This window comes from Ovis canadensis, chromosome 24, assembly GCF_042477335.2.
Source record: "Ovis canadensis isolate MfBH-ARS-UI-01 breed Bighorn chromosome 24, ARS-UI_OviCan_v2, whole genome shotgun sequence".
NCBI classification, from domain to species: domain Eukaryota; kingdom Metazoa; phylum Chordata; class Mammalia; order Artiodactyla; family Bovidae; genus Ovis; species Ovis canadensis.
Genome location: NC_091268.1, coordinates 31914161 through 31941032, shown reverse-complemented (window position 1 = coordinate 31941032; position 26872 = coordinate 31914161). Strand labels below are relative to the sequence as shown.

At 47.1% G+C, this 26872-nt stretch overlaps 1 protein-coding gene across 2 annotated transcripts in view; it reads left to right on the top strand.

The window, feature by feature from the left end:
* The window catches only part of SYT17 (synaptotagmin 17), an 83947-nt gene extending 58450 nt beyond the window's left edge, over positions 1-25497 (top strand). The window contains exon 8 of one of the 2 annotated variants that reach the window (XM_069571400.1): positions 24045-25497. In XM_069571400.1, coding sequence (XP_069427501.1) covers positions 24045-24241 — 197 coding nt within the window. In that variant the 3' untranslated portion in view covers positions 24242-25497. Of the gene's footprint in view, positions 1-3659; positions 3878-24044 lie in introns of those variants that run through there. The other variant, XM_069571401.1, reaches the window with a different exon arrangement.
* Positions 25498-26872: the final 1375 nt, after the last annotated feature.

The window sequence follows — 26872 nt, the reverse complement described above, 5'->3', positions numbered from 1 at the left end:
TTCTGACAGCGCCCAAGTGATGCAGATGCTGAGGTCTGCAGACCACACTTTGGGGAAGAGATACATAGAGACCCAGGAAGTGCTTTAGGGTGAGTGACCATCTTTCTGCCTATGTTAGAAAGAATCAAACTCTCCAGTAGTGATCCTAACCTCTGCACATCATTAGATTTTCTAACCCCATCTGTATGTTAATATTACATGGGGTCTTAAAAATATCCTGATGCCCAGGCCCAGAGCAACTACATCAGCCAGAGCACCTGTATCTTGGATTGGGTGGGTATATCTTTCAAAGCTCCCCAAGTGGATCTCTTGTGCAGTCTGGACTGGCAAGCATTTGCCTTCCTGTTCTGCCTCCCTCCCCATCCCGCTGTCTGCTTGGAGGCCTCCCAGACCCCTCTCTGATAGTGAGTTCCAAGGCACCTGGTCTGTTTTCCATAATTGCTTGGCTTTCTGCAGCTGTAGCATCAAATTGGTTAATTGAATCTGCTGGTGAGATGAGACGGGTAGAGAGGCATGGAGGAGAATGAGAAGGGAGGTCTGGAGCGCAGTGTGCCACCCTCTTGCCTGGAAAGACCTCAGAGTTGAATGGGCACCAGAGGACATGCTGGAAAGGTGCCAGGGTTTGGGACGTGGGGCAGTGGTTTTCCAGTGGAGGAGAGAGGAGGGCCAGCCAGTCTGAGAGGGGCATAGCCATTCTGTGAGAGCCAGAAACCCCCTTGAGATCAAGATGCTGTGGATTTGTCCCAGGGTACACATGTTCCCCAACATCTGGCCTTGGCCCATCTATGCTCTGCCTCCTCTCTGCAGCCTCCTGCATGCTCTGACTTCTCCCCTCCAAGACCTACTCACTGGGCAGCAGGCCCATCTCTGCCTCCTAGAGAGATGGTTGCTCAGAGTATGGATTGAAGTGTGCAATTTGGTTCAGATGTCACCTTTACCACTCAGCAAGTGCGAGTGACCTTGGGCAATTGAGATCTCTCTTCTGAGCCTCAGGTTCCTCCTCTGTCTCTTCCAGTCTCAACAATTCAGGTAAAAAGCTTTGGGCAATGCCTTGTACATAGTTGTTGCTCAATAAATCCCAGATTGATTATGATGATGATGGTGAGTGGACCCTGGAATGACCCAGACTTGGGTTTGAACCTTGGCCCCACTATGAACCAGCTGTGTGACTTCAAAAAAATTACTCCACCTCTTTGAATGCCAGCTTTCTCTTGTATAAAATCCAGCACGTCATTCCTATTATGGGAGTTAAACACAGGTCAGCTTGTGGACCTTTCCATCCAGAAATGACCGCTTGGAAATTCATATCTGCTGTTCTAATCATTGCAAAGTGCATGAGAATCAAAACGCTGACATTTTTGAGGTTAGCCGCTCAGCCCAGCATCTGACTGCTCACCTACACATCAGCATCCTGCATCTGCCAGAAGTTATAGTGTCCGGGAGCCAGGGCTGGACACTAAAGCTGTGTGGACTCAGCGCCAGAACCAGGCCAGCTTGTGCTGCCTGCAGTGCCCTGGGGGTGGAAGTGTGTGAGGAGCTGGCAGTGGGCACTTGGCTCCACCCAGACCTGGTCATGGGCAGTGAGCAGCAGAGTGGGGAAACTAGAGCCTCGGCTTTCTAGCCAGAGGGGCTTGAAAGTGGATCCCTGGGAGCCAGAGTGGGAAAGATGCAGAGAGGACGCAGCTCCAGAAGGGATCCAGTGAACTTGTGTGTGAACTCCTAAACCTATCCTCAGGCTGTGCAGGAGCGGAGATGACCCCACACAGTGTATCGGAGGCTGAGCCCAAAACCGCAGGGTAGACCACCACCCAGGTCCTGAGCTGGCCCCTGGGGGATGCAGGTGATGGGCAGATAGTAATAACACTGCAAAGGCTTTGAAAACTGGCCTGTCACTGGAGTAACGGCACAGGAAGGCAGGTTAGAACTTGTGCTCTGAGCCTAGCCTGTGATCAGTTGCCTGCTACAAGTAAAAAAGATCAACATATTCAGTAGAATTGGGACAACACCTATACTGTCATAAGATTTGAAATACCCAGGTTGCAATCCCAAATTACCTGATGTATGAAGACTGAGCAAAATTTGACAAATTCCTAGAGTTAATATAATCAACAAACATTAACCACAAGATGACCCAGATGTTGAAATGATCAGACAAAGACATTAAAACAGCTATTATAGCCATGCTTCAGAAAGTAAGGGTGAACCATCTTGAAAAGAACGATAAGATAGAGAAGATCAGCAGACCAGCAGATACAAGAATAGAAGGTATAAAAAAGAACCAAATGGAAAATTTAGAGCTGCAAAGTACAATAACTGAAATAAAATATTCATTGGATGGACTCAATAGCAGAATAGAAATAACAGAGGGAAGAGTTTGTGAACCTGAAGTGAGAGCAGGAGAAATTAGGCAATCTGAACAACAGAGAATAAAAAATTCTCTGCGTGGTGGCAGGGGAGAGGGAAAGAATAGAAAAAATGACTTATGGAGAAATATTAAAAAGTCTAATATTCATGTCACATGAATCTCAGAAGAGAAGAGAAACAGTGGGGAGCATTGGGATGGGGGTGAATGACTCCAGCTCAACAGAACCAGTACTGTCTTTCCCTTCCCAGAAAGCATCAGCACGTCATGAGTAGACAGTATTGCATGTGGACAAGGTCAGCTAGATCTAGCTTCACACTCTGTGTGATTGCAGGCAAGTTGCTTTACCTCTCCGAGCCTCAGTTTTCTTGTCTGAACAGTGGGAACAGTAATATTTGTAGTTATCGTGAGCCTCCTATATCTCACTTATCTTTCAACACCATATAAGGTATGATCTGTTTGATGGCTATTTTTCAGTTGGGGAAACTGAAGCTCAGAGAAGGGAAATGCGATGAGTTGAATCAACTGCAAAGACTGAGAGAGCATCCCCACAAGGCTGTCCTCGATTCAGACACCCAGCTCAGGGATCCCCAGAACCACCTTCACTTCAGGCCAGTTGGCTACAAATTCACAAGCCCTGTGACCACACTCAGGTTTAATAATTTACCAGAACGACACACAGGACTCAGGAAAGCACTACCTACGACTACAGTTTTATGATAGCTGCTGCTGCTGCTAAGTCGCTTCAGTCATGGCCAACTCTGTGCGACCCCATAGATAGCAGCCCACTAGGCTCCTCTGTCCCTGGGATTCTCCAGGCAAGAACACTGGAGTGGGTTGCCATTTCCTTCTCCAATCCATGAAAGTGAAAAGCGAAAGGGAAGTCGCTCAGTTGTGCCCGACTCTTAGCGACCCCATGGACTGCAGCCTACCAGGCGCCTCTGTCCATGGGATTTTCCAGGCAAGAGTACTGGAGTGGGGTGCCATTGCCTTAGGATGCAAATTAAAATCCGTCCACCGACTCGATGGACATGGGTTTGGGTAGACTCCAGGAGTTGGTGATGGACAGGGAGGCCTGGCGTGCTGCGCATCATGGGGTCACAACTGAGCGACTGACCTGAACTGAGGAAAGAGACGCTCAGGGCAGAGTCCAGAGGGTCCTGTCATCCTCCTCGTGTGGAGTCATGGGTGGCAGTACCTCCACCTGGTCACAAGGGGGTGACAGTGTGCATTATATTGCCAACCAAGGAGCCTTTGATCTAGAGTTTTAACTGGGGCTTGATCACACTCTGTCCAGTGGCCGACCTTCCGTCTCCAGTGCCGCCTGGAGGTCCAACTTGTGCCTCAATCATCAGGGGTCTGACTGAACTGAGCGACTGAAAGCTCCCTTCATAAATCACATTGTTAGTCCCACGGCCAGAGCCCCCAGGCACACAAAGGCATGCCTGCCGGACATTCCAGGGTCTTGGAGATCACCTCCCGGGAGCCAAGGGCTTAGACCAGACCTCGCTTTCGGTAAGTGAATTCTTCATTGCACAGTAAGTAACTAGTCACTTGTGCCAAGTCACCCAGCTGGTGAGTGGCTGAGCCAAGCTTCCCACTCAGTCTGTTTGGTTCCAACTGACTCTTCAGCATACACTTATGTGTGTATGAATCACCTGGGGGAATCTTGCTAAAATGCAGATTCCAAATCAGTCTGAGATAGGATCTGAGCATCTTTATTTCTAATACGTTGCATGGCACCAGTGCTGGTATGAGGACCACAGTTTGAATAGCAAGAAGACCCTCCTCTGTTCTCCCACATTACTGCAATACATGGAGAAGCAGGAGCTGCTGCTGCTGCTAAGTCGCTTCAGTCGTGTCCGACTCTATGCAACCCCATAGACGGCAGCCTACCAGGCTCCCCTGTCCCTGGGATTCCCCAGGCAAGAACACTGGAGTGGGTTGCCATTTCCTTCTCCAGTGCATCAAAGTGAAAAGTGAAGGTGAAGTCGGTCAGTCATGTCCGACCCTCAGAGACCCCATGGACTGCAGCCTTCCAGGCTCCTCCGTTCATGGGATTTTCCAGGCAAGAGTAATGGAGAAGCAGGAGGGGGCAGATCAAATAGAACCTGTAGGGCCAGAAGCTTGCAACTTTTTCCAGGTGCTTTGCGACACTTTTGGGCGTGGGCGGGGGCGGGGCGGGGGCGGGGCGGGGCGGGGGGCGGGGCGGGGGGGTGGGTGTTGACCGGGAAGTGATAGGATTTGGATAATGTTCTAAAGTTTCATTCCAGCTGTTGAGTCGAGAATGGGCCGTCAGGAGCTGGTAAGGGAGTGAAAAGTCCATGTGTGAGGCTGTATGCTGATGATCCAGGGAAGGCGTGAAGGTGGCTTGGGCCAGGGAGGTGGCAGAAGGGTTTCAGAGAAATGAGGCCATGGGATGTAATTACATTGGCAGAGACAACAAAACATGCCAGTGGGTTAGATGTAAAGGACAATTCGCTATCTTGGCAAGCTACTTGACTGTGAACTAGGATTTCCCTGTTTGTAGATCTCAGCTGCCACCTCACAGAGTGTTGTTGCAGGGACAAAAGGAAATCGTGTTTGCAACATGCTTGGCACAGTGCCTGGTGGGGGTTCTGTGGATTGTGGCTTTGACCTTGCACATGGGTAGAGGCCAAGTCATCAGGAGGTGGGGGTGAAGACCTGTCATAGTGGGGCTCCCCTGGCAGGACATGGAGCCCCCAGCAGCACTCCCACCTCACCTCTTCTCCAGAGAGCTTGAGGCTACCAGAGTCCACTCAGGGGGTATAACTTGGCTGGATCTTAAACACTCATTTTGGATTGCAGTGGCAGCCTTTGAAGACCAGGCCAGCTGCCCGAGTTCCTGGGGACCTTTATTCCACTCGCATGGCTATTTAATGGTTTTGGTGCCTTTGGATGAAGCCTCATTCCAGACAAGTCCCCATGAGGGCCACCATCAGGGGGCTGGGGATTTATCCAGTCGTCCGTGTCCCTAAGGGCCTGAGCTACATGGAGTGAGAAAGGGGAGCCAGTGGAGGCCAGGTTCGGCCTCGCCTGTACCTCAGTGCTGGCTGCAGGCATTCAGGCTCGGCAGCCGAGGCCAGCAACTGGGAGAGGGAGTGGGCTTGTGTGTGGAATAAAGGCAGAAATCGAGAGTATCCTTTCAGACATCCCTTCTGTCCATTGCCTCCTCCTGGCCCTGCCAACCCAGAGCTTCCAGTCAGCTGGAGAAGGCTTAACCTTTAAAATGCCAGGGCCTGCAGAGCACAAGCTGTCTCTCTATATTTCAGGGAAAGCATTTGCTCTAGTGACATTTCCAGAGCTATTTGCTGTATCTTCAAAATCAGAAAACCAGATTCCAGAGTTTGGTCACTGTATCCCTTTTAATATCTTTGAGCTGCCATTCTTCATTTTGCAGACGCATATAGAAACTATCTTGGAGTTGTTCATTTCCCCCCTTGGTTTCTTATTTTGAATTTGGTGGGTTTTTTTTCCCAGTTTTATTGGGAAGTAATTGACATACATTAGTGTGCATGTTTAAGATGTACAGCAGGATGGTTTGATTTACATATAAATTGTGAAATGATCACAATAGGTTTCTAACATCTATCATCTCCTATAGATACAATTTTATAAAAGAAAAAAAATTTCCCCCTGTGATGAGAACTCTTAACTTTCCTGTGTATCATACTGTGTTAACTATAGTCATCATGTTGTACGTTACGTGCCCAGTACTTATTTATCTTACAACTGGAAGTTTATACCTTTTGACTGCCTTCTTCCTCACCCCTCCCCTCCCCAACCCTGTTCATTCAGTTTTTAACAAGGATGATGGCACATATAGCATCTCCTATATGCCAGGAGCTACTCCAACTGTTTTCACATGAATTAACTTATTTAATCCTCACGGAAACACTGTGATGTGGGAGTCGTCATCAGGTTAGTGAGGAGACTGACTGATAGGATGGGGACCGGGTTCAAGACCCTGGAGCCAGCGTTCAGACTCGGGTTGTCTGGATCCAGAATCTGGGCTCTCCACTGCCTCAAATATTTATCAAGCCCCTACTGTGCTGCGGTGCTGTGCTTAGTTGCTAGAGAAATAACAGAAAGGTAGAAATAATCCATCCTTTCATGGCTGGCATCCTAGTTGGGGTGAGATAAACAAGAAACAAACACACACCTAAAGAAGAGTAAAGGAAGGCAACAGAGGGGACCTGGAACATTACTTTATTATTATTTTTTTTAATATTTATTTAGTTGGCTGAGCTGGGTCTTAGTTGCAGCATGCAGGATCTTTAGTTGTGACATGTGGGATCTAGCTCCCTGACCAGGAATCGAACCCAGACCCCCTGTTTTGGGAGCTACAGAGTCCCACCAGGGAAGCTGAGAGAGGACCAGCCTTGCAGAGATGGGAGAGAGGGACATGCTAGGCAGAAGAAATGGCATATGCGAAGGCCCTGAGGTAACAATGACCTTGTTCAAAGAAAAGAAGGACGGTACAGTGACCAGAGCACATTAATGAGGGGAGTAACTCATGCAGTGATGGCAGTGATAAGTAGGGGCCGAGGGAGGGGGCTTAGGGGATAAGGACTTACTGACCACCTCCCGCACACCCAAGGCTGTGCAGCGCTGGAGACGCTGGAGACGCAAAGGTGAGCAAGGCAGATGTGGCTCCTGCCTTCACGGAGGGTGGGTGAGCTGACACGAGTGCAGGACACTTGGCACACAGCAGATGCACAGGGGGTGTAATTTTCTTTCCCTGTTTGTAAGTTGACATGAAAACTGCCTCCCTGGGTGTCTGCCTGACCCCCACCCCCTGCATTAAATCAGGACAGACTGTAGTTGACTTATAATGGCAATTATGTCTAGAGATGGCCTTAGGCAAGGACATGATTTACCAGGAGAAAAAAAAACACACAAGTGGGTGAAGAATAGGCAGAGTGGGCGGAAAGGCTCAGCCTTCCCTCTGTCTCCAGGAGCTGGTGTCTACACTGGCTGGAGAAGAGGAGCAGCAGGGTGGGGAGGGGTGTCTTTGGGGCTTAACTCTCAGCCACTCCCCTTAGGATCCCGAGTTACAGACATCCAGGAAGGGTGTCCATTGGCTTGGTGCCAAAGACCCCATTATGTGTCTGCTTTCAGATTTTATTCTGCCTCGTTTCGTTGGGGCTGGAGAAGCAGAGGAGAGACATCCAGTGTTGGTTCATGGGTGAGGTTCTCTTCCATCCTTGTTCAGGGTCACATTGACTTCTCAATGGCTCCTTTGGTACAGAGGGGCCAAGATGCTTAAGAAATGCCTGGACAACCATGTGATAAAACAAGGGTCCCTAGCCTCCTTACAAGAAAAGTGAAAGTGAAAGTCACTCAGTCATGTCCAACCCTTTGTGACCCCATGGACTATACAGTCCATGGAATTCTCCAGGCCAGGATACGGGATTGGGTAGCCTTTCCCTTCTCCCAGGGATCTTCCCAACCCAGGGATTGAACCCAGGTCTCTGGCATTATAGGCGGATTCTTTACCAGCTGAGCCACAAGGGAAGCCCAAGAATTGTCCGTAAAATGCCAGTGTCCCTAAGGCATTTGAAGATGGGGCAGATCATTCTCCAGTGATCTGGAGTGTGGCTGAGTGTGACTTGGAAGAGAATTCATGGAAGGAATAATGTGAGGGGCAAGAGTTTAGCTGTGGTTCTTCTCGGCGCTAATCATTAGGCTCCGGCTTCCCAGGTGGCTCAGTGGTAAAGAATTCACCTGCCAGTGCAGGAGCCACAGGAGACATTGGTTTGATCCCTGGATTGGGAATATCCCCTGGAGGAGGGCATGGCAACCCAGTGTGGTATTCTTGCCTGGGAAATCCGCATGAACAGAGGAGCCTGGCGGGCTGCAGTCCATGGGATTGCAAAGAATCGGACATGACCGAGCATGCACACGTCAGACCTTACTGTACTCCAGGCACTGTCCCAAGTGCTCTCTCAGTTGGTCTTCACAACCAAATGAGGAAGGTACTGGTGTTATCCACATTTTACAGAGGAGGAAACTGAAGCTTGGAGAGCTCAAGTGACCCGCTCTTTAAAAGGTGCCATTATTACTTAAGGGTAACAGCTGCCAATAGATCAGCCGCCAAGGTTTTGTGGTCCTTATTTCTTGCTTGCAAGTCCTTTGTGGGTTTTCTCCCCTGTGGCCTTCCATGCAGTGATTCAGCAACCCAGACCCCTTCCATCTTGGGGCTCTGCCATCGTCTCAGGCCTTGGAGGGTTTCATCTCCAGCTGGTGGTTGGGGGAGAGAGAGTTGAGGATTGCGCTTTGCGTGGGAGGTTTTTATGAGGCTGACCTTGAAGTTACGACTATCACTTCCGCTTCCGCTCAGACTCCTTTGGCTACAGCTGCCTGCAGAGGACGCTGGGAAATGTAGTCCAGTTGCTTGTCCAGGGAGAAAAGGCTTTGGAGACCACACGGCTATCTCTGCCGCAGGCACCCAAGAGGCAAAGCACAGAGCGAGCCAGACCCTGAACCTCCCCGCTCCTCTACCTCCCTAAGCACGTGTACTTCTGGGTTCATGGCCAGTGTCAGCAGGAGATCCCCTACCACCGAGTTCCAGGTTTGGGGAATTCAGCCTAACAAGAGCAGTTCTTGCACTGAATTCACCAAACACATTTTGGCTGGCTGGCCCTGGGCACCTACTGACTTAGAAAAGCAGTTAGACTGGTGGTTCTCAGCTGAGCTAATTTTTGTCACTGAGGGGACGTCTGGCGCTGTCCAGAGGCAGTTTTGGTGGTCACAACTTGGGGGAAGCTATTGGCATCTAGGAGGCAGAGGCCGTGGATTCTGCTCAACATCCTACAGTGCACAGAACAGGGGAGGACATCAGGGGTGCTGAGGCTGGGACACGCTGAGCGGGGGGCAGTGACTCTGCTGGTCTCCTTGGGGTTTGTGGGTGGGGTCGTGGCCTCCAGGAACTGTGAAGGGCAGGTTGGCATGGACTCGGAGCCGGTCCGCTCCTGTAATGCACCTGTTCGGGGCATGTTTCTTCTCCTTATGGCGTTGTGGCCTCTCATCATTCTTCGAGGTTTTGCTTTAGCCATCTGAGTGTGAAGAGTTCTGAGGCAGAGCATGTTGGCTGAATTCTTGCTCATCTGTGCAATTGCAAACGGCTTTCCTGTTTCTGCTCATCAACATTGGGTCAGACAGAAATATCTCGCTCTGCAAACAAGCCCCATGTCACAGGTGTTGCAGCCTGACTCAGTGGGAGGTGGGGCCCGGTGACCCTCCTGGGAAGATGAGTGCAGTACTTTTCACTCTGGTCTCTACTCCACCCCACATTGTGGCTTATGGGTCCCTGTCACCCTCGTGTGGTGATGGGACAGGGTCACACGGGACATGGAATGCTGTTGGTTGTTGTTCAGTCACTAAGTCAAGTACGACTCATTGCGACCCCATGGACTGCAGTATGCCAGGCTCCTTTATATCCTGGAGTTTTGCTCAAAGTCATGTCTATTGAGTCAGTGATGCTATCTAACTGTCTCATATTCTGCTGCCCCCTTCTCCTTCTGTCTTCAGTCTTTCCCAACATCAGGGTCTTTTCCAATGAATTAGCTCTTCATATCAAGTGGCCAAAGTATTAGAGCTTCAGCATTAGTCCTTCCAATGAATATTCAGAGTTGATTTCCTTTAGGATTGACTGATTTGATCTCTGTGCAGTCCAAGGAACTCTCCAGAGTCTTCTCCAGCACCACAATTCAAAAGCATCAATTCTTGAGCACTCAGCCTTGTTTATGGTCCAACTCTCACGTCCGATAGCTTTGACTACACAGAACTTTGTCGGTAAGATGATGTCTCTGATTTTTAATACACTGTCTAGGTTTGTCATAGCTTTCCTTCCAAGTACCAAGCCTCTTTTAATTTCATGATTGCAGTCACCATCTGCACTGATTTTGGAGCCCAAGAAGGGAAACCCTGTCACTGCTTCCACTTTTCCCCCTTCTGTTTGCCATGAAGTGATGGGACCAGAGGCCATGATCTTAGTTTTTTGAATGTTGAGTTTCAAGCCAGCCTTTTCACTCTCTTCTTTCACACTCATCAAGAAGCTGTTTAGTTCCTCCTCACTTTTCTGCCATTAGAGTGCTTTTATCTGCATATCTGAGGTTGTTGATATGTCTCCGGGCAATCTTGATTCTAGCTTGTAATTCATCCAACCCAGCATTTCTTATGATATACTCTGCATATAAGTTAAATAAGCAGGGTAACAATATACAATGTCTTAACTCCTTTCCCAATTCTGAACCAGTCACTTGTTCCATGTCTGGTTCTAACTGTTGCTTCTTGTCCTAGATACAGGTTTCTCAGGAGGCAGGTAAGGTGTCTGGTATTCCCATTTCTTTAAGAATTTGTTATGATCCACACAGTCAAAGGCTTTAGTGTGGTCAATGAAGCAGAAGTAGCTATTTTTCTGGAAAATCCTGCTTTCTCCATGATCCAATGACTGTTGGCAATTTTATCTCTGGTTCCCCTGCCTTTTCTAAACCCAGCTTGTACATCTGGAAGTTCTCTATTCATATACTGTTTTAGCCCAGCTTGAAGGATTTTGAGCAAACCTTGCTAGCCTGTGAAATGAGCGCAGTTGTATGGTAGTCTGGACTTTCTTTGGGATTGGAATGAAAACTGACCTTTTCCAGTCCTGTGGCCATTGCTGAGTTTTCCAAATTTGCTGACATATTCACTACAGCACTTTAACAGCATCATCTTTTAGGATTTGAAATAGTTCAGCAGGAATTCAGTCACCTCAAATAGCTTTGTTCATTATAATGCTTCCTAAGGCCCACTTGACTTCGCACTCCAGGATGTCTGGCTCTAGGTGAGTGACCACACCATTGTGATTATCTGGGTCTTTAAGACCTTACTGCATAGTTCTTCAGTGTATTCTTGCCACCTCTTCTTAACCTCTTCTGCTTCTGCTAGGTCCTTATCATTTCTGTCCTTTATCATGTCCATCCTTACATGAAATACTCCCTTGAAAGCTCCAGTTTTCTTGAAGAGATCTCTAGTCTTTCCCATTCTATTGTTTTCCTGTATTTCTTTGCATCATTCATTTAAGAAGGCCTTCTTATCCCTTCTTCTCTGGAACTCTGCATTCATTTGAGTATATCTTTCTCTTTCTCCCTTGCCAATACAGGAGGTTTTTTTATGTTGTTATGTATGTATAAATATATATACTTATATGTATGTATAATACATATGTGTATATAATACAAACATACAGGAGAGAGTAGAATAAAAAATAAAAGTCCCTCAGTTCCCCTACTTAAAGGTCACAACTCAACAATTTACTGTAGCTTTCTTTCCACGAATGTGTGCACCTACGTGTGTGTGTGTGTGTGATATGTGTGCACGTGTGTGTGTGTATAGATCTCCATCCTCTGTTGTTAACATCCAGAATATAAAATATATTTTTCTGCAACTTGCTCTTTTCACATAATATATCTTGGATATTTTCCATATTAATGTATATATTCATTCAGCAAACATTCATGGAGTCTCTCTTGTGAGCCAGGTGCTGTACTTGCAACAATGAACAAATCAGACACAAAGTCAAGTTTCACCGGGTGAATGTGCTAACGTTGTAAACAAAACAGGCAGTAAACAAAATGGCTGAATTATGCCGAGTAGAAATGATGTTAAGTGCTAGGGAGAAAACTTGATATACTTCAATGGATGGGTTTTATTCTACGTAGGTGATTTTTTTGAATGAAACAAGTGGCTGTGATTTTGATTTGCAGTTCCCCAGTGACTCATGGTGTGGATCAGCTTTTCATGTGGAAGGAGGAAGACACTGAAGGCAGGGGTGTGCTCTGTGGTCAGTGGTCCAAAGTCAACGTGAATTTTGTTTGGTGGTGTGAGTGGACAGATCCTCAGGCGGCGAGACCCCTCAGTTCAAGTTCAGGACAGTGTTTCTGGCAGAGTGGGGTCTGGTTACTGTGGTCTTTGGGACAAGCTGGCAGGACCCACTGGGGGCTCTTCACCACCTCCCTAGGGAGTCTTGTCCTGCTCCTGTCTGTGTCCCCAGTGAGTCACCACGCTGCCTTCCTGCTGCAGGATCCAGAGCCCCTGTGACCAGCCTATGAACCACGTGGTCATCCAGACCTGGAAGTTGATATTTCTGTGCTATAAAAAAGCGAGTAAAGGCTATGAAATATTAAAGTAGGACAGTTGAGTTGTTTATATGTTTGTTTGTTTGTTTTTCAATTCTTTCATTAATTTTTTAATTTATTTGGCTGTACCAGGTCTTGGTTAGTTCCCTCACCAGGGATCAAACCCAGGCTCCCTGCATCGGGAGCATGAAGTCTTAGCCACTGGACCACCAGGGAAGTCCCTGGGTTCTTTGTTTAAATCTCAACATTTTATTAAGAAACTTTAAAAATTTTGAAAGAATGTTTCATCAACATCCATATTCCCACCACCTAGATTTCTACTTGCTTTATCATCACATATCTCCATCTCTCTGTCTCTTAATTCATTTTCTTTCATGCGTTTCAAGGTCACTTATAGACATTAGTCCCATTTCGTGTTTTTTAAAATTGACTTTTTGTTGCAGTGTAATATACATATAGAAAAAGTGCATCAGTCTTAAGCATACAATTCATGAATTTTTATAAAATGAACACACCCATGTGACTGGCACTCAGCTCAAGAAAGAGAATGTTCCCAGAAATTTTCCTGGGCCCCTTTCAGTTACTGCTTCCTCCCCCAGGGGAACCACTGTGATGACTTCTCTTACCATACATTCATTTTGCTTCTTTTTGACCTTTATAGAAATGGAATCATACCACTTCTTTCACTCAATATTATCCTTATGAAATTTATTCATATAATTATGTATACTTGTAGTTTTTCATCACATTTTTAATATAGTATTTCAGTGTGTAACTATACAACAATTTATGTATCTATTCTAAAAGTAGAGTGATATTTAAACATACTAGAATGTGCCCTTAGGACTATCCTGGTGGTCCAGTAATTAAGACTCTGTGCTTCCAATGTAGGGGGAGTGTGTTCGATCCCTGGTTAGAAAAGTTAAGATCCCATATGCCACGGTGTGGCAAAAAAAAATGAATGTGCCCATTCAAATTAGTGTCATGGCTTTCAAAGCATAATTTGGGATGTTGTAAGTGCCAAGAGAAGTTAAGAATAGAGACCCAGGAGGTCATCAGGACCTGAGTTCACCCCCAGCTCTACCACTGTCATGCTGGCTGGATCCCACGTGGGCCTCCACCTGTCACTAGGATTTGATACCTTGTCTTGCTGTAGGATTCAAGACACATGCAGCATTGACCCACATTGCAGGTTAAGGAAGAGTGCCTGTTGGGAAACAAGAAAAATTATTTAGGACAAGGGTCTGATTCAGTAGATCCATGATGGAGCCTGAGAACTTGCATTTTTAACAGGCTCCAGGTGATGATGAAGCTGTTGGTCTGGGGACCATACTTTGAGCATCACTGCCTCATATAGATCAGGGATAGGTAAATCACAGCCCCTGGGTCAAATCTGGCCCACTTCCTGTTTTTATAAATAAAGTTTTATTGGAACACAGTGAAAACAAAAATCTGTCTTTCCATACTCACATTTCTGACACCAAACGTGTGGGATTTTTTTCCCCAGTTCAGCTACCAATCCAATGAATATTTTGATCTGCTTCTGATACAGAGTGTCTAACCTGACCACACGTGAGAATCCTCTGGGGAACAGTTCTAGGACACTGGCATCCAGTCTCCCACTCCTGAACCAGTCAACAGAATTTCTTGGGGTGAGGCCCAGGCACTGGTCTCTTTAAAAGCCTTCCAAGTGATTATCATGTTCATGGTATTTCTCCTTTATTTCCTCAATTATTTTAGAAGACGAGGGGCATCTTCTAAAGCTTTAACAGGTGTCTCGTAACCAGCTCAGAAGACAGTTTGCCGTGAACATTTTCTCCCAAAGCAGGGCCAGCATCTCTGAGACAAATATACAAAGATGATCCTCATTCAGATGTGTAAGTTTTGGTTGTTCATGTAAAAACAAGCACATTACATTATAGTCACACTTTTAAATGCTTCCTCCTAGACGGTGTGATTCACACACAGATCGGAATGTGATTCTCCAACCCATATGTTGTCCCTGTAAATGCGGGCTCCACATGGCTCAGTTTCCACATAGGCATGAAGAAATGGTCCAGCTGTGGTCTGAAGGAATTGTCAAACAAATCTCAACCTTGACTTCTTTCTCTTGGGAAAGGAGGACAATCTGATTCATAAGCCACGGCGACATTCTCAGCAGCACCTTCCCCCTTCACCTCAGTTTCCTCTTTCCCTGAATTTACTCTGAAATTTCTTCTCTGCTGAGCTCCCAAACCCTCCTGAGCTCAATGAGGTGGCTTCTCTCCCTTCATCTCCCCTCCCAGCTCTCTTTCCCTGCAGATCTTTGTAGCTTCTTGGGTCTCAGTGACTTTCCTTTGATGTTGATGGATTCGGTCTTAAAGAAAGGAAACCCCAAACACATGCTTTTCCCTTAAGGCAGAGTTTCTTAACCCCTGCACTTGTTGGCATTTGGGGCCAGCTTCTGGCCACAATTCTTTGCTGGGGGGTTGTCCTGTGCATTGTAGGATGGTTAGGAGCATCCCTGGCTTCTACCCTCTAGATGCCAGTGGCTACCTCTCACCTCTACTTGTGACAACCAGTTGTCTCTTGACAGTGCCAAATTTGGGGGACAGAATTGGCCTCAGCTGAGAACCATTGCATTAAAGGAATCCAACACATTAAGCCAGCATCGCCTGCACACCTGGGCAAGAGGAGCCTCTCTCCTAAGCCTTGTACTTTAAATGGGGTGACAGGTCTGAAGGCAAGGAGTCTAGGGAGTCCAGGAGCTGTCCCCACCTGGTGTCTACATCTCCCTTTCTAGATCAATTCAGAGTACTGGTATCCCAGAATTTTTCACCCAAATGACCCAAGCCTGCTTAAGGCTTTGTCCAGGTCCATCTGGGAGGCAGGCCATGATGCCAATGTGTGACCTCTAGACCCGAGCAGATAATAATAATCCTCTCCTTGTAGCTAGAGCTGTGTGGACAAAATAATTCAGTGTATTGATAGTCTGTAGAACAGGGTTGGCACATGATAAGCTCTCTATAAGCGTTAACTGCTATTATTATACTTCTCAAGAGTCCCTAAGCATGAGACAGCTCCCTTGGCTGCTGTGCCCCTGAAGAAGCAGCCATCCATTCAGATGTTGGAGGTGACCCTGGCCCTGCTGGGCCTCAGAGAGGTGGTGTGAAGGTCTCCAGCCAGGCACCATCATGAGGGGATTTAGGGCCATTCTGACTCTCAGCACCTCTGGCCTTGACATGCAGGCTTGAGGACCTGTTGTGAATATTTTCACTCCTCATCTTGTGTTTGTCTTGTGCCAGGGTCCGTGGAAGGGAGGAATGGGTGAAACGTCTCTTCTTTCTGAGATGGGAGGAGAAGAAATGAGCTTTGAGTTTCACTTCCCTCTGGGCCCATGCTTGGAGGTTTCCTAAGCCCTGTGAGCCTCTAATTCCCCATCTGTAAGACAGGGCTATAAATAGCACCTTCCCTAACAGGATAGTGGTGTTAAGTCAGAAATGTCAGTAAGGTATTGATATTTACTCAGTGCCTAGTAAAAGGAAGTCAGGATTCAGCATTGCTGATTATAAATTATTGTAATACTGTTATCTAAATAGTCATGATGACTGTTAGAAATGAAAACATGGAGAAAAAGTTCTGTCCGAGCAGCTGCTGTGAATCACAGAATGAGCCAAGAAAGGGTAAAAAACATCATCCTTAAGTCATGGATGAAACGTCTTCGAACCAAAGACATCTCAAAGCTGAAAGGGACCTTAAACCCCCACTTACTGTGTAAATGGAGAAACCAAGGCCCCAGAAAAGAATATGGTCTACCTGGTTTTAAAGAAAAACCTGAAACAGTTTCTAGGTCTCAGGGAGAAGAAAAAAGAGGTATTTGCAGACTGTTGGCTCCAGGCTCACTTCCAATCCCAAACTCTGTGGATGCTCAGGCCCCTTATACTATATGGTGGGGTACGCTCAGCATCCATGTCCACAAATGCAGAGGACCAACTGAAGTTTGAGGAGGTTTTGCAGAAGTTGAATGGGTACCACATTTGTGGGGTGTCAGTGCTGACCCATGGGGAGGGGGAAGGAGAGGAAGCAGGGACATGTAGACTGCTTTGGGTTCCCCCAAGAGCTAAGTCACATCAGCCTGATGAAGCATGAGGATCCCTCCCCAGTGAAGAATTTGGGAGGACTGTGGAACAGTGAGGATGGGTTTTTATCGCTTAGTGCAGTTTTTTCAAAAATGGGGGAGCAGCTCCACTCATCACCCAAGAGGTGGGGTTCCATGAGTGGGGCCCTCCCTGCTTATGGGGACATCACCTTGTGAACCAAGCATGCAAAGTGGGGAGCAGCCAAGTCTGCTCCTGCTGGTAAAAGATCAAGATTTTTTTTTTTCCATTTGCAGTGTTTATCACACCCACACTTTTAAGTCATCTAGCTTCCCTCCCAGAACCGTCTGCCTTGGCAAACTAAATTAGCAACCAAGAGTTTAGCTCTTTCAGGAAAGAACAAAATCGTTTTTACAGCAAATATCAACATGTGCAAGCCTCATCTTGTCCCTGACTCACTCGGGGCACCTAGATGTTGACTGGAGCAGGAATCTCCCTGCACCTCTGGGCCTCGGTCTCCCCAACTGTAAAATGGACCGATGACAGCAGCTGCCTTAGAGCAGTGTTTCTCAGTGGAAGGGGATGGGGTAGATTATGTTTGGCTGAGTCTGGAGTTGCTTTGCGTTGTCACACCTGGGAGAGGACTGCTAGAGGCGTCCATGGGCAGAGGCTGGGGTGCTACAGGGCATCCTGCAGTTCTCAGAACAGCCCCCATCACAGAGAGTGATCTGGCCCCAAATGTCAGCAGTGCAAAGGGTAGAAAGTGCCACTCTAGAGGGTTGGTGTGAAGATTAAGTGAGTTAATCCATGTGATGTGCTTAGTCCTGGCTATATGCATAGTAGGTGCTTAGTAGAGAAGTGGTACTCTCCACACTCCTTCAAAGCCTTGAGCTTCTCATCCTGCTTTGGTTTTGCCAGTTGGGACTTCCTCAGCTGCATGGCCATGGTGACTGGCACCACAGAGGCACATATGTTGGTGATTCTGTAGAGAGAAATTCCAGAAAGTGTAATGTGCCGGTTGTGTCTACTCTGCATCTGAGGGTGGAGAGAGATGGACTTCGGTGACTCACTGGTCCACACAGAGGGCGATGCTTGGAGACTGTGGCTGTCAGGGTGTTTGAGGTCTGTTGAGGTTGAAGGGAGAGCAGTGTGACAGCTCAGAGCTGTTCCTGGCACAGCTGGTACCCTCCTGTGATCAGGCAGGGAGGAGAAGTAAAGGGGTTTGAGTAAATTTTCTACTTCATAGATGCTTTCCACTTACACTTTTAAAAAGGCTTTAAAGTTTTAACTGTTTGATAGAAAACTGTTTGTACTTCATTTGACCCATTAACCCGGACACTGAGCCTTCTTACAGATTCAGAATCTTAAATTATAAAAACAAATGATCACGTGATGCTTAACATTATTAAAACAAATAACCCACTCAGAAAGTGGGCAGAAGACCTAAACAGATATTTCTCCAAAGAAGAGATACTGATGACCAATAGGCACATGAAAAAAATGTTAACATCACTAATTATTAGAGAAATGCAAATCAGAACTACAATGAGATATCACCCCACACAAGCAAGAGTGGCTAACATAAAAAAAGCCACAAATTATAAATGCTGGAGAGGGTGTGGAGAGAAGGGAACCCTCCTACACTGTTGGTGGGAGTGGAAATTGGTACAGCCACTATGGAGAAGAGTATGAAGATTTCTTAAAAAACTAAAGACAGAGCTACCATACTCCTGGGCATATGTCAGAGAAAAGCATGATCAGAAAGGATACGTGCATCCCAATGTTCATTGCAGCTCTGTTTACAATAGCCAAGACATGGAAGCAGCCTAAATGTCTGTCAGCAGAGGAATGGGTAAGGAAGACGTAGCACATACATACAGTGGAATATTTGTTGTTGTTTTTTCTCAGTCGTGTCCGACTCTTTGCGACACCATGGACTGCAGCACGCCAGGCTTCCCTGTCCATCACCAGCTCCCGAAGCTTGCTCAAACTCATGTCCATTGAATTGGTGATGCCATCCAGCCATCTCATCCTCTGTTGTCCCCTTCTCCTCCTGCCCCCAATCCCTCCCAGCATCAGAGTCTTTTCCAATGAGTCAACTCTTCGCATGAGGTGGCCGAAGTATTGGAGTTTCAGCTTTAGCATCAGTCCTTCCAACGAACATCCAGGACTGATCTCCTTTAGAATGGACTGCACTACTGTACTTTTTTAAGTTCTGGTATCTGGTAGTCATGGTCCGCTAAATTGATTAAAGTTACTCCAGATGGAGAAGACTCTTGAGAGTCCCTTGGACTGCAAGGATATCCAACCAGTCCATTCTGAAGATCAACTCTGGGATTTCTTTGGAAGGAATGATGCTAAAGCTGAAACTCCAGCACTTTGGCCACCTCATGCGAAGAGTTGACTCATTGGAAAAGACTCTGATGCTGGGAGGGATTGGGGGCAGGAGGAGAAGGGGACGACAGAGGATGAGATGGCTGGATGGCATCACAGACTCGGTGGACATGAGTCTGAGTGAACTCCGGGAGATGGTGATGGACAGGGAGGCCTGGCGTGCTGCGATTCATGGGGTTGCAAAGAGTCGGACACGACTGAGCGACTGAACTGAACTGAACTGAACTCCAGATGGGGAAAGCAGATGACCAAGTATATTTGAATTATGTCTAAATTTATGAAGAGTAAATAAGATCTAAGAGAAAACTTGAGGCCCCCTCTACATAGGTTTTGTGCTTAGACTTTGTGACATCTATAACTTTTAAAACATTGAATATAGTTAATTTGCAGTGTTGTGTTAAGTTCAAGTGTACAGCAAAGTGATTCAGTTATACACATACACACACATTCTTTTCAATTATTTTCCATTATAGGTTATTGCAAGATATTGAGTATAGTTCCCTATTGCTTTACAGTAGGTCCTTGTTGACATCTGTGCCTTTCTGTCACTCTCTGGATTATTCAGGTTGTTTGGAAAATCCCTCCAGATGATGAGGATAAACTAGAGCATATACATTGTGCAGATACATGCTAATGACGGCAGTAAAATGAGTCCCCATGACAGTCAGTGGATATTTGGGGTGCCTCACAGTAAAATTCCTAGATAGTATTGTTTTTGAAAAGGAGAAATATAGGGATCTAGTTATGAGGAATTCACTTCGTATACAGGGTGTTTTTTTTTTGCCGCAAATACTGCATGTTACCACCAGCTCGCTCAGTGACTTGGCTTCCTTATGTACAGGGTGGAGGGGGGCAGGGATATTTAGCCTCCTGTCTCTGAGCCGCTCTCTGGATTCAGTCAATATCCAGTGTCATTCCCTATGCTCTCCACCAGCACAATCCCTGGAATTGATAGAGATGGCAAACTTGATGTTCTCCCAGGCAACGTTTATGATAGAAGTCATTAGTTTTATTCAGGGTATTACAATTTGCATTTTAAATGTTTGGCTTTTAAAAGACTGTTAAGATTGCCATAACTTTTCCAAGTGATTTGCAAGTCCCGAAGCCTGCCAATTAGCTCAGATGGCCGTAGCAACGACTGCTTCCCTTCAGAAAGGCTGAATCGCTGAAGAGCGACCACCCTTCAAGAGCTGAATGAGTCACCAAGCCAAGTTACTTTGCACATTGGGATAAGAAGCATAGGCTATCAGATTTCCGTTCTTACTTCTGCCCCTTCTGCTGATTTCGATGTAGATTCTCTAATAGAAGCTTATTTTTTTCCTTTGTTTTTTTTCCCCAAAATTGTATATTCTTGTTAGAAGCTCAGACTGTACATACTTATATAATAAGTACAGAAAGTAGAAAGTTCCATTTCCCCTCCCTAGAGAGAGCTGCTCTTAACAATTTTGTGAATAGTCTTCCAGATATTGTTTTCTAATCTATATATTGGGTTGACCAAAATATTCATTTGGGTTTTTCCATATGATCTTATGGAAGAAGCTGAATGAACTTTTTGGCCAACCCAATATCACTTTTTTTTTTTTTCCCAAAGCAAAAAGAGATTGTGTTTACATATACTATTTTGCAACTAGATTTTGTCTCCTAGCAATATGTCTTGGAGACGTTTCCATCTTGTATATATAGGTCTGTCTCATTTTTAACCATGGTGCTGGTTTCCATGGTATTGTCACATCAGAAATTATTTAATTAGTCCTCGCCAGTCTTCGTCTGGGTGCTCCCAAAGCTGATCCTAAGACAAGACTTGGGTGCAAGCAGGCTACTAGGAAGGTGATCCCAGGAAATACTGATAAGAGATTGGGCAAGTGAGACCAGAAAGAGGCAGGCCAGTGAAGGATGATCCATGAGTGGGTAACTGGAGCTTGGGGGGCAGGAGCACTGTCAGGCTCACTGATCCTCCAGGACTCACAGAACCTGGAAAAGCTGCTATACTCATGGTTACAGTTCATAGCAGTGAAAAGATACAGACTCAAACCAGCAAAAGGCAGAGTCCAGGAGAGACCAGGCATGAGCTACAAATGTCACGTGGACAGCATTTCATTCTCCCAATAACGGCGTGTGGCAGCATGCTCGGAGGATCACCAACCAGGGAAGCTCACTGAAGGCTTCGTGTCTAGAATTTGGCTTAGAGGTCAGTCCTGCAAGCATGGCTGACAGTCCGGGTGGCTGACCCTAGTCCCCAGCCTTTTCTGAGGTCAAGTTGCTCTTGTGTGGCCCCAGGCCCCTACGAAAGTCACGTGGTCAGCATACACGGGCATGTCCCAGGCAGAGAGCAGCAGGCGCTCATGGTAGGATGCTAGCAACAAAGGCTAGGGGTAGCCTCCAGGGTGGGCAGGACATCAACAGCCTCAGTCACACTTGCTCATGAAGTGTTTCTGTTGTTTCCATTTTTCATGCTCATAAATGATGTTCTAGAGGAGGGATTGGCAAACGTCTTTGTAAAGGACCAGGTAGTAAATATTTTCAGCTTTAAAGGCCACACAGTCCCTCTTGCAGCTTCTCAACTCTACTGCTATAGCACAAAAGCAGCTGCAGGCATTGTGTGAACCAAAACGGATTTGACTGGATTCTAATAAAACTTTATTTACAAAAAACAGGTACAGACCAAGTTTGGCTTGAGGGCTCCAGTTTGTCAGTCCCTGCTACGGTGGATAATTCTTTTATGTGTATCTTTGTCCCTTCGTGCAGGTATTTCTACGGGACAGATCTCTGGAGGTAGAATTGCTGGGTCTTAAGCAATGACATTCTTATTTTGAGCAGATACTCTGCCCAAAAGATGAAACTGCTTCCTCTTTCACCAACAGTACCTGAGAACATTTGAGATTTCTTTTCTTAAAACCACTTCCCAAAGAAGCAAAACCGCTAGGCTGTTTCTCCATTTTCATTCTTGAGTTTTGGAGAGGCAGAGGAAGATAGAACATTTTATCCCCAGGGGAAAAGTCCAAATGGGGCCTGAAATGGTCTCCTGGTATCTTGCTTTATATGTGAGGCCTACAGGGAAGGAGACTCTGGTAACTTGTTTTCATTTGGTGAAAGTTTAACCTTCCATTCCCTACAAGGTGTGATTCAAGAGTCGTGCATGTTGCCTATTCAAAAAAGTTGTGCTTGTTTGTTTTTTCAGATGCATCAGAGAGCTTCTCAGCAATTTCCTCTATTAAGCAAAGATTCTAGTCCTAATTCTTCTCTTCTGTAAAGGGTTTCCCTATAAATAAGGTCTACCTATGCATAGTGACCACTTTATCGGATGTTCGAAAAATGAACATGATCCAATTTTTGTTCATGCACCTGATAGGTATGGGACACTGTTGATGGAGATGTCACTTAGCCCAGTTCACTCTTGGTCTTTTGGGGCTTAAAACAATGGATAGAGTTTTTGTTTTTCCACTTTTCTTCTTTTCCCCTTATTTTTGTCATTTGGAATTCTTGATGTGAATCCCACAGAGGAGAACAGAGATTTGTTAGCATTCAGCGTCTGTTTTGGGTTGCATATTTTAGCTGGTTTGTGTGATAACGGGCACCCCTTCTGGGATCTTGCTCGCCTGTGCTCTGCTCACGCTGGGTGAATCTTTGATAGTCCCCATTCTGTAGTCCTTCATTTATAACACAGACAAACACAGCCTGCTTTCCCGTCAGCGAGATGGCATGCCCTGACTCCCCACATGCAGATAAGGAATTAGGCAGAACCCGGCTGGGAAGATAAATCAAGCTATCTCATTAGGCTTGAAAGACACGAATTAAGCTTGCATGGGAATTAACAGCCTTCCGAAGGGACATACAGCACAACAAAGGGAGAAGAAATTGCCAGAGCCCTTTCTCTCAGGAACCTTGCCTCTGCAGCCTGTCTCTTTCATGAAGGTCAACAGGTAGAAACTGAGGATTGAAAGAGCAGTGTAGTGTTTGTTGAGCACTTATTAAGTGTCAAGGCTGCACTTACTAAGAAGAGGGTGGCAGAGGATGAAATGGTTAGAAAGCATCACCTACTCAATGAACATGAATTTGAGCAAACTCTGGGAGACAGTGAAAGGCAGGGAAGTCGGGCGTGCTACAGTCCATGGGGTTGCAAAGAGTCGGACACAACTTAGCAACTGAACAACAGTAAGTGCCAGAATCTCACTGCAGGCTCATAAGGCAGTTAAGATTCCCGTGTAACCGAGGAGGAAACTTAGTGTCAGAGGGGCTCCTTTGCTTATCTCAGGGGTCCCAGAGCTGTCGAATGACAGAGCCAGGATTCACTCTTTGCGACCCCATGGACTGTATAGTCCATGGAATTCTCCAGGCCAGAGTACGGGAGTGGGTAGCCTTTCCAAACTTCTCCAGGGGATCTTCCCAACCCAGGGATCGAACCCAGGTCTCTCACATTGCAGGCAGATTCTTTACCAGCTGAGCCACAAGGGAAGCCCGAGAATACTGGAGTGGGTAGCCTATCCCTTCTCCAAAGGCTCTTCCTGACCCAGGAATCGAACCAGGGTCTCCTGCATTGCAGGCAGACTCTTTACCAACTGAGCTATGAAGGAAGCCCTAGGATTCACCTAGGATGTCTGTTCTCATGACTTACAGCTTAACCAGGTGGTTCTTATCTGGGGTGAATTGACCCCCTGGAGATACTGGGCCCTGTGTGGAGATTTGGGGATTGTGACCGCTGGGCTGGGAGTGCAAATGGCAGCTGGTGGTAGAGGCCTGAAGTGCTGCTGGACAGCCTACAGCGCACAGGCTGCCCCCACAGAGAGCTATCGAGGCCCTGGCGTCAGCAGTGCGGCCTTCAGAACCCGGTTCAAGCACTCAGCCGGACTCCAGTGATGGCTGCGCGGTTCCACCGGGACTACCAGGGCAGCGCGGTGAGGCTGCCGGGTCAGAGGTCAAAAGCTGCAGCCAAGGGACTTATGGGAGGATGAGGAGGGAATCGGGGATTCTCAGGGGTTAAAAGAGACAGTGTCCTGAAAACAAGGGCTCGCGCCCGCCGTCGAGGCCTATGGAGACTAACACTCTGCCCTGCCCCCCCGCCCCTCTGGTTAGTGTTCGGCCACAACATGAAGAGCAGCAACGACTTCATCGGGAGGATCGTCATCGGCCAGTACTCCTCCGGCCCCTCGGAATCGAACCACTGGCGGCGGATGCTCAGCGCCCACCGCACGGCCGTGGAGCAGTGGCACAGCCTGCGGTCCCGGGCCGAGTGCGACCGCGTGTCCCCTGCCTCGCTGGAGGTGACCTGAGGGCCGCGGGGACGGCAGCTGTCGTCTGCGGAAACAAGGAAGAAAACTTAGGACCAAAAAAATGCCATATGTGTATACCGTTCCATCCACACGTACACACCACACACACAAACACACCCATGCACACCCAGCTCCTCTCAGAACCAAGAGGACGCTGACTATTGATCACACACTGGCCGCCCTTGAGGAGCGAGGCCTGAGAACTTTCCAGAAGCCCCATCCATCCATCAGCCACGAGCTGAGCGGGCTCTGCCCTGAGACTTATGGGCAGTGCTTGCCCTTGTGGATCCTTCTGCCCCCAAATGCTCTTTCAACCCTCAGGCCAGAGAAAAGACCTCCCCGAGGGTGCCAGCCTCCACTGAGATGAAGTTTTCCAAGAGTCTGGCCAGTGTCTCAGAGTCGGACACGACTGAGTGACTGACACTTTCACTTCACTTTCACTTTGGCCAGTGTTGGGAGGCCTGACCCCCCAAACCCAAAATGCGCACCCACTGGGTGACTCCTGAACAGTCTGCTGTTCCAGAGGTTCCTCGAACCTGCTACCTTTGCCCCATCGTGTAAGTACTTTGTCTCCTCTTTGTGGGTGTGATACATAGATTAGACTATTTGAAGAAACCAAACCGCAACAAAAAATAGTCTGGTGTCAGAAGCCTCTCCTGGCTTCACTGAAGCCGTCCTTGTGTTAGCTTCTCCGTGGGGACTCCCCGTGGGTATGTGTGTGGATGTTCTGGCGTGTATGCCCTCAGGTAAGCGTGTGTGTGTGTGTGTGTGTGTGTGCCTGTGTGTCCCCTTGGTGAGCAAGGTGCTGGCTGGGACCTCAGGCCTGAGCACTCTGTCTGCCTTGCCCGTCAGTGAAGTTTTCACCCACCGCCCTCTTGTGTGTCAAGACCCCACCTTCAGTAACAGTAGCGTGTGTGAATAGCAAGTTAATAGAATGTGATAGAGCAGACGAAACATTTTTTGAGCGAATCATGGTGATTGAAACTCCCAGAAGACCTGCAGAGGACATGGAATAAAAAGGCCACCACTCCCACCACGCCCCCACCTGAGTCTCCCTCCTTGTCACACTCTGAGGGTCTCGCTGTGTTTTGTGTGTGAACCAAAGTCATTTCTCTCATGCTAAGAAATTAGTGTAGTTAGAATAGATCTCTCTCTCTCTCTCTGTTGGATGCTTCTGTATCTTTTCTCACAGCGTATTGTCTGGTATAATGGAGAGTTGTTTATTGAAATTAAAGATTATTTATTTGTGCCATGCATTTGAGTTATCTTTTTCTTCATGAACACGGGCATGGAGGGTAGGAGGGTATTTCAGTTACTGTCTCTGTGTAAAAACTCAAAACACTGGTGTTTATCATGCTCACAGATCTCATGGGTCCAGAATTCAGACCAGGCACAGGGATGGCTTGTCCCTGCCCCATGATACCTAGGGTCTCAGCTGGAACACTCGAGGGCCACAGTGGGTACAACCAGACGGCCAATCATGCTGGACATTGTTGGTAAGACTTGTGTGTGGTCTAGGCAGAAAGAACAGTTGAAACGTTAAGGTATATTCATCTGACAATTGACAGAAGTTGCGTAAAAGAAGATAAGGAGTTATGTTAGGTCCCTCCTGTTGCAAGCAATGGGAACTCTGTTCAAGCCACAGAGGGAGTCCTGGCTTTAGGCATAGCTGGATCCAGGGGCTCAAATGAAGTAATCAGGGCTTTGTTTATCACTCCTGGACAGGCTCTCCCCGTTCAGGGAGCATCATGGTTACCAGCAGCTTAATGATTTCAACTCATACTCATCATTAAGACCCAGCTTCAATTGCCAAGACAGAAATGACAGCTCCTTCCTGTCCTCCCCACAAGAAGCTTTTATTTCTGTTTAACTTTTGTAACAACAACTACCTCTAATTGAGGCCTTACTGCGTGCTAAGCCCAATGCCAGCACAGCCTTATTTAATTCTCACAACAACCTCTTGACAAAGGAGCTATTATCCCCATTTTCCAGGTGAGGAAAGGAAGAGTTTTTTCCTATAAAACTGTTCACTTGTTCAGGACAAGAGCCATGGCTACTTAGCTTTCTATTGGCCGTGCCCAGTAAAAGGGGCTTGACCTAGGTAAACCTCGTGGGCTGAGCTGGGTCCACTCCTGGCCGCATTGGGCTTTCCAGGGTCCCCTCGTGGGTCCTCTGGTGCCTTCCGCTCTGGGGTGGAGGTGGCATGAAGGTCAAGGGGGAAAGACAGGGAGGTTGCCTTAGGTTATGTTTCTAAGGAGAGAAAAGGAGAAGCTTTTCCTTCTTTATGAAACGGCTTCCTGCCCATGGTTGCACAGAAGAGGAGAGAAATAGGAGAGAATAAACAGAATGAGGGAAGACAGGACTAGAGATGAGGTTACATGGTGATTGGCTTTGGAGCCAGAGAAGCCACGGTTCAGACCTCAGGCCCAGCACTCCCTGCCTGCACCCTCATCAAGTCTTAGAGCTGCTCTGGGCCCCAGGTTCCTCATTATCTTACATGGGGCACTTTCAAAGCTGATGTTGAGGGAAGGACTTGGGTTCAGTTCAGTGCAGTTCAGTCGCTCAGTCGTATCCGACTGTTTGCCACCCCATGGACTGCAGCACACCAGGCTTCCCTGTCCATCACCAGTT